The 8,183-nt window shown below is 41.2% G+C and overlaps 1 protein-coding gene and 1 long non-coding RNA gene across 9 annotated transcripts in view; one reads left to right on the forward strand and one right to left on the reverse strand.

Annotated features, from left to right (window-relative positions):
• LOC135095293 (serine/threonine-protein phosphatase 6 regulatory ankyrin repeat subunit B-like) overlaps positions 1-8,183 on the reverse strand; it is a 55,510-nt gene that overhangs the window by 5,690 nt on the left and 41,637 nt on the right. For all 8 annotated transcript variants that reach the window (XM_063996051.1, XM_063996050.1, XM_063996052.1 and 5 more), the window contains one exon: positions 168-437. In XM_063996051.1, the coding sequence (XP_063852121.1) occupies positions 168-437 (270 nt within the window). The remainder of the gene's footprint in view (positions 1-167; positions 438-8,183) is intronic.
• LOC135095295 (uncharacterized) lies at positions 434-3,160 on the forward strand. Its single transcript, XR_010264227.1, has 3 exons — positions 434-1,301; positions 1,517-1,670; positions 1,799-3,160. It is a non-coding gene; the product is annotated as an uncharacterized LOC135095295 (long non-coding RNA).

Below are 8,183 nucleotides of genomic sequence, written 5' to 3' on the forward strand. Positions count from 1 at the left end.
CACAAAGGCTCGTCCTCTACAACCAACAGACCTATAACTCATCCAAGTTGTTCAAACACTTTCCACTCTGCAAAGGAGCCACCGCTGAGACTTGGGTCCAGTACCGGTGCTCGTCCTCACCTTTACAGTGAGGTAGTTCTGTGAGACAGGGAAGGGAAGGTACTCACGGTGGTGAGGGTGGCCAGCACCCTGTGAGTCACGTCGGGGCTCTGCCAAGCCTCCTGCAGCAGGCTGGCAGGCAGCGGTGCACCGCTAGCCAGCAGCAGGCTGACGGTGTGTAAGCGGTCGGTGGTGACAGCCAGTCTGAGGACAGAAAGGCCACCCAGGAGCTCTATGGGCGCGCCCTTACATATGAGGGTGGACACCGCCTGCACGTCGTCCCGGCGACTGACTGTTGAGAGCAGCTCCTCATGCAGTTCTTCAGGAAGCTTGTAGCTCTGCCGGAGAGAGAAGGGAAGCCATGGTGCTGATGGTATCGCAATGAAAGCTACATAATATAATGTGATGTAATAATATAATAATAATGTTGTCACGGTTTTCAGAAAGTTTCGCTTGGTGGCGACATAAGTGTTCACTGGTGGCTGTGGCGATGTGTCAGTGTGCATTGTTATGGCCTGTGTGTGTGTGTGTGTGTGTGTGTGTGTGTGTGTGTAGCTGTTTGTGTGACAAAGGCTCATTCATGCAGAATACCTTGATATATATTTTCATTTATTGTTTAATGCAGTATGTCTGTTTGAGTAACTTTTGCTTATTACTATATTGATAACAGTAGAGTTTCTTTTGAATTTGTGTTGTCATTACATTTCAATGTTTTATTTTCATGAAGTAAATCATGGTTTGTCCTGTTCCTACAAATGGTGATACTGGTGTCGCCTCCATGAGACACTTTGCCTGCAGATGGTGCACACACCACCAATTTATGTGTCTGCCACACCCATGTACATGTGCTAGTGGTTGGAATGCAAGCTTCTGTCACCAGAAACAAAAGACCTGGTAGTTTGAGGCAGTGTTGAGCCATTACTTGCAGCTGCAACTAGCCAGGCTAGATGAAAACTGTGGTCTCTCATAAAGCCCTCAACAGTCAGGTGACAGTGTGGGCTCTCCCGAGGCAAGTGTACACCGTGTGAATGTACACACTCGAAAGCCACCGTGACTGACGCATTGCCTGTCCGGCAGGTGGCGTCCCTCGTCAGGTGCCCGCACAGTGCCCCATCACTGAGCAGCAGCTTGGGGGAGCAGTCCAGACACCACCACAGCCTCGCCCCAAGCCTGGTGACTGCTGTTATTTGCTTCACAATGTTGTGAGTGCTATAATTGTATACTTTATCGAGTTTTCCGCGTCAGTTCGCGTTTGTCTTTGAACCGTTGTTATAGCTTTTTGTTTTGTTTTGTGTGAAAACACCACTTTGCAGAGGCAGCTACAAATGTGAATCTGGTATATGAAAGACAAATTGGAGTTTTTGAAGTTATGATAATTATCAACAAAACAGCTGAAATACTTATGAAATGTTTTCAGGGTGTAGAAAAATCAGGTTGCCGCAGAACATCATCAGCGAGCTCAGAAAGCAAGCAAAGGGATTGAGGTAGCAGACCCTGAAGAGTCCACAGCAGCTGAAAACTCCATTTCTCCATATGCAAGCCCTGAAGTGCAGGAGTTTATCAGAGGACAGGTAATTAATGGCTTAGGAAATAAGAAGGGCAGAAGATATGGGGGACAAGGGAGGAGGTTTGCTCTGGCCTTGCGTTACCATAGTCCTAAGGCGTGTAGGTTTTAAAGCTCTACTTTTTCACTCCCCAGCAGTTCCAATCTTCACCTTTGGCTAAGGCAAACTTCCATCCAAGCAGGCTGGAGCAAACAAATTCACAGTCCTGAGGAAGAGCAGACACCACGTCGAAGGGAGACTCTGTGGCATGCATTTGATGCAGTGACCGTCAGAGAATCTCTCCATTTTGACCCGGCCTCCGATTCCACCATTGGTACGAAGGATTTTGGAGACCGTGGCAAGAGTCTGAAGCAGGCAAACCTTGCACTTGTGTTCATGGCTAAAGGGTTGGCCAGGAAGTGGAAAGTGGTTAGGTTAGGTTAGATCAGGTTATGTTAGGATAGGTCAGGTCAGGTCAGATCAGGTCAGGTTAGGATTGCCTTATTTTAAGCTCTCGTCTCCATTCAAGTACAAAGAACGAGCACTTCCGCGTTCCCCGCCCACAAACCCCTCTTCCCAACGAGTCCCCAAGGTCGCCGGGGGACGAGAGAAGAAGAGGCTGCAGAGTGAAGTGATTCCACTGTGTTTTGTGCTCAAAATCGTCCATAACATAAACAATCAATAACGGACATCACAGTTTTGTAGTTTGCGGTTTGGTCGTACTGTAGCAATTCATCCTCCTCAGGCACGGGTTGGTTAGGTTAGGTTATGCCTGCTTAGGATAGGTGGCTTAGGGTAGGCTAGGTTAGCTTAGGTTAAAACCCTTCAGAGAGTCTCTTGGGGCCTTTAGCAGAGCTCGGCTCGGGGAACACGTCGCGTTCACCTCCCAGCCCCTCCACGCTGCCGACAGTCAGCACGTGGCTCAAGACTCGTCGTCAGGAGCAGGACTAAACAGCCGATCGTTTAAAGAATCACATCGTGCTCATTTTTTCAAGTGTTGGGATGATGTGAGTTGTGCACTTTTGTTTGCTGGTCTCCCTGTGAATTGCATGTTTACATTTTTGATGAGTGCTTGCCTTCAAGTAGGATCTGATGCACTCAGTGTAAATACAAGACTGATTTTGTGACACCTGTGAGTGCTTTCAAGAACACTTATCAGTCTACCACCAGACTGCAACACTGCCCGTGCTGGCGAGGTGCTGCTTAAACTGAGCGGCTGGGCAGCCAGGCGTGCATTTTGCACTGGCCACACCGACGCAAAGCATTACCGGTGTTCACCTGACAGCCGCAGGGTGTCCACGGACGTGACCATGAGGACTGTCCACAGTAGGCCCAATGACAAGCTGAGGAGTGAATTTGCTTGCTCTGTGGAGATTCAGGGGAACCACAATCGTCCCCTTGGCCCTGCTGATGCCCTCGGTGAACCAAGGGTGCCCTCAGCTACACCAGAGCTATTTGAGAGCCATTTGAACCAAAACCCTTAAGTTATCATTATTATTATTATTATTATTATTATTATTATTATTATTATTATTATCATTATTATTATTATTAATTCTTTTTATTTTTCTGTTTGTTATTTTCCGGTGAAAAGCAGCACTGGATAGGGATTGTGGGGGAGAGAAAGAGCAGGGTGGAGATAGAGGTGTTTCATTCCCCGAATGTTTCAACAAGCTGCCTTCACGGGGAACAAATTGTCGCCGAAGAACACAGCTTGAAAAAATACCGAGGAATGAGAGGTCTGGTGCTTCACCCTGCTTCCTTGCAACCAGCACGGTCCCCGTGCACTCGTGCAGCCTAGAGATGCTGTCTGATGCTCTCCTTTTGGCTTGCAGCTAGTACAGGATGAAATACAGTTTGTGTTCTGAATTAGTGAGTTAGTGTTCAGCTAGCCACTGTGTTGTTTCCTTGGTGACGGTCACGTGTCCGCCACGTTCAATGTTTTTGCCCTCTCTTTGAGAAGTGAACACACCAACTGCTGAAATATTTGCACTGCATCACAGCTCGCTCAACAAAACGGGTTACCAAGCTTATAGCATAACCATTACCTGCAGGCTTACCACCTCATTAATATCTATAAGCACCTCTTGAAATTAAGCAATACTTCATTTGTTTAACATGAATTTACAAACACAAATGTGAAGAAAGAAATACATCTTGCTAAAGGATGCAAAATGTTGTAAACAAAAACATTTTGCATCACATTCATATTGGTTAATGTTAGAAAAATGATAAATGTAATAAGCTCACACACACACACACACACACAGCTCTATATTTTGAGGGAGTTTCTCCGATACGATCCTAACCTGGAAGCTACTACTGCTTTCAAATGAACTTCTGAGTACCTGACTACTGATGTGACGTGCCACAGGGCCTGAGTAACATTTCTACTGCCAGTACTGAAGGTACTATCAAGTCTTCCCTGTACTGTTGTGTGAGCCACAGAAGGTAAACAAGGTGGTGTGTTTTGCCATGTATATATTGTACCACCTCACCGACTTATGCATGTAAAGAAATTCTATTGTTGAACTCCACACAAGAATGGCACACTTCATTGGGTCTGAACCTGAAGAATTAGTGAAGACAAAGGTAGAAAACGAGCTTGCTAATATAACCAGCGGCAATGATGGAAGGGAAAGCAGAAGTGTAAGTAAGACGATTAAGGATGCAGTTGTTATGCTGTCCAGCCTGGCAGCATAATTTCGGTCGCTGTGTCTACGGCTGTATCTACTGCTTTCAACGAATTCAGGGATAAATTAGAAAACAAGATCGCAGTAATGCTGAGGAATTGCCTCCTGCTCAAGTATGAACATGACAAGATGGAGCAGTACTCCCGAAGGGAGAACTTACGTATTTCTGGATGAGAGGAAGAAGAGGACGAAAGTGAGGAGGTGCTGGAAGGTAAAGTTATAGAACATGCTGATACTATTGGAGTGAAAATTGAGCAGGATGACATTTCTGTTGTTCACCATTTGCGGAGGCCCAGGGAAGGAGGTAGGCCAGTGATTGTGAGGTTTTGCCACCGAAAGAAAAGAAATGAAATTATGCAAAATAAGAAAAAAAAAAAAAAACTGAAAGGTAGGCAAAGAAAAGTGTATATAAATGATGACATGACCTCCTTAAGGGTTAAAATGTTGAATATGGTTAAAGGGCAAGAAACAGTGAAAAATGTGTCCACAAGGGAGGGGAGCATTCTTGTATAGTTGCACAGTGGGGGTAGACCTGTAGTTATAAACTGTCCTGATGACTTAGAAAAGGTTGTTATATCTGCTCCTGATTGGAAAAGGTTAAATCTAGATCACTTAACAAGGGCCTAGGATGGCCCTGCTGGGGCACAGCACATACTTGGGCATGATAATAGTGTTAGTGTAAGTAATATTAACTCTGTTCAGTTTGTTCCTCCCCTGGATTATATTAATGTGTCGTCTCTTAATGTCTGCGGTATCACGTCAAAGTTTTTATCTATGAATTTTGTTAACTTTATTAAAGATTATGGTGTGATTTGTTGATGTGAAACTAAGTGTGATGATACTGATGTAATTAATGTAAAAAACAATATGGAAAATATCGGCTTTGACATTGTCTTTAAGGACAGAAGCAAATTAAGCAGGTTTAAATCTGAGGGTTTGCTCATGGCCATCAAGAAAAATGCTAGTTTTAAGTGGAGGCATATTAGTAACACTTATGATTCTTTACTTTCAGTTAAAGTTGATAGAAATAGTGTAAATTTTGGTAGGGAACTGGTAATAAGCTGTGTTTACATTCCCCCCTCACACTCTAGATGTGGTAATGAAGAGCACTATGACGAGCTGGATGATTTTTTGCTTACTTACTCATGTGATGATTATGTGCATTGCATGTGCTTTGTGGTGATTTTAATGCTCACACTCTCACTATGTCTGATGTTCCTTCTGAGGCTGCTGAGGACCCTGTGTCTGTAAGTTTAACTAATTTTGGAATAACTGAGACTAGAGCAAACCAGGACTTAACCCCAGATAGGAATTCATATGAGAAAAAGTTGTTGGATGTTTGTAAGAATGATCAAGTTTATATATTGAATGGAAGGTTAGGGGAGGACTGCAGCATTGGCAAACAATACAACTATTGACTACTTTTTAGGATCACCATTGATTGTGAAATATGTTGTAGTTCTTAAAGTATTAGATTATGAACCTTTGTGGTCTGATGTACACTGTGGACTACATGCAAGGATCAAATGTGAGATGCAAAGTACGGTGCCTGTTGTAAACCGAGAGGCAAAGGAATCAAGACAATCAGGTGTAAGGCAAAGTAAATGGAATGTTGAAAAACAATTTTTATGTGTGAGTAATATTGATGAAACTAAGATAAATGAACTGATTGCAAAAGTAGATGAATTACCCATGGATGCTATTAATCTAGATTTAAAACAAATACTGATTGAGGTGGCACTTGCAACTTTCCCACCATATAAGAAAAGATCATTCATGAAAAAGTCCAATAATGCCACCTCAGTGGGATATGATAAAGAGTGCTGGCCATCTAGAAAGGAATACCACAAAGCTAGACAGAGGTTTCATTTGCATAGAAGTAGTGTAAATTTTAACAACATGATTGAGAAAAGCAGGAAAAATAAAGCAAATCTAAAAAGAGTGAAGAATAAGGAGAGGGATAACTTAATAAAGAAACTTAGAAAATATAAGAGTGATGACCCTAAAGCATATTGGAAAATTTTAATTAGTCAGAAAAGAACTTATCAGATCCCCATAACACTAAATGAATTCTATGAGCATTTTAAGCAGCTAGCGGGTGATGAAAATTCTGACAATAGTGATGTGAATATTACAAATGATGAAGACTGTGCGGATGCTGAAATTTTATCAGTACTTAATGATCCTATAAGTGAAGGAGAGGTAGTTAAAAATATTAAGAAGTAAAAAAAAACAATAAATCCCCAGCATCTGATATGATATTAAATGAATATGTTAAAAAGTACTTGATACTGGTGTCATGCCAGCTAAATGATTGGTGGGTACAATAGTGCCACTCTATAAAAACAAGGGAGACATCCAGGATGTTAGTAATTACAGGGGCATCACCTTACTTAGCTGCATAGGGAAGCTGTTCACCTCCATACTTAATGAAAGACTTAATGATTATTCAAACACCTTATCTACCATTAATGAAACACAAACGGGCTTCAGACACAGATATTCCACTCTGGATCATATATTTTTTCTTCAAATGTGTCATTGATTTATTTAAGTGGAAGAAGAGAAAGCTATTTTGTTTATTTGTTGATTACAAGAAACCCTTTGATATGGTACAGTGTGAAGATTTATGGTGTAAACTTGTGAAGGAAGAGATGCAAGGAAAAATTCTAAATGTAATCAGAAATATGTACAATAATATCAGATCATGTGTCATGCTTAACCAGGAGATTTCAGACACCTTTGTTTGCAATGTAGGGGTAAGACAGGGGGAAAATTTATCATCGGTGCTTTTTGCTTTTTATGTGAATGATATTGAAAGTAAATTAATTTAATATAATTGCAGTTATGTAAATTTTGGTGACGATTTCTTAAACATGTATCTTAAACTATTTGTGATTATGTATGCAGATGATACAATTATTTTGTGTGACAGTGAGGATGGAATGAAGCAGGCACTGGTTGCTCTGAATTTATATTGTAATGAATGGAAATTGAAGCTAAATTGTAACAAAACAAAAATAGTAGTGTTTAGCAGGGGAAGACAAAATTTAACTATGAACTTGAATTTGGTGGTAAAAACATTGAAGTAGTGACAGAGTATAAGTATCTTGGAGTATTATTAAATTATAATGGGAGGTTTTGCAAAGGTGAGCTGGAGCTAAAAGACACACCCACAAGAGCAATGTACTCATTAATAAGTAAGTGTAGGAAGTTTGACTTGCCAGTGGATATACAACTCAAATTATTTACCACCACGGTGTTACCTATATTGACTTGTGCAGCTGAAATTTTGGGTTACCATATTGCTAGGGAGTTAGAGTATATGTACATGAAATTTTTAAAGCAGGTTTTGGGTGTTCATGAGAATACTTGTAATGACATGGTGTATGGTGAACTGGGTGTATTTCCACTTGATACTTATATAAAGAAAAAAAAAGATAGGTTATTGGTCTAAGCTAATTTCAGGTAAAAATACTAAACTGTGTTATTTAATGTACCAATGTCTATTGCAGCTGGATAGGTTAGGGCTTCATAGTTCTCCATGGTAAACTTGTATAAAGAATATTTGTAATGACTGTGGAATGTCTGGTATGTGGTGTTGCAAGATGTTCCTAATTCAAGATGGGTGAAGAAAGCTATGGAACAGAGATTGAAAGATCAGTGGCTTGTAACTTGGCATCATAATTTAGAAACAAAATCATTAAGTAGCAGTTATAGGGTGTTTAAGACAGATTTTGGCAGAGAACAGTATTTAGAACAGTTAACAAAGGGTGACAGATTATTAGTGACTAAATTTAGAAGTTGTAATAATAGACTTCCTGTAAATGTTGGTAGGTATCAAGGT

This window comes from Scylla paramamosain, chromosome 48, assembly GCF_035594125.1.
Source record: "Scylla paramamosain isolate STU-SP2022 chromosome 48, ASM3559412v1, whole genome shotgun sequence".
NCBI lineage: Eukaryota > Metazoa > Arthropoda > Malacostraca > Decapoda > Portunidae > Scylla > Scylla paramamosain.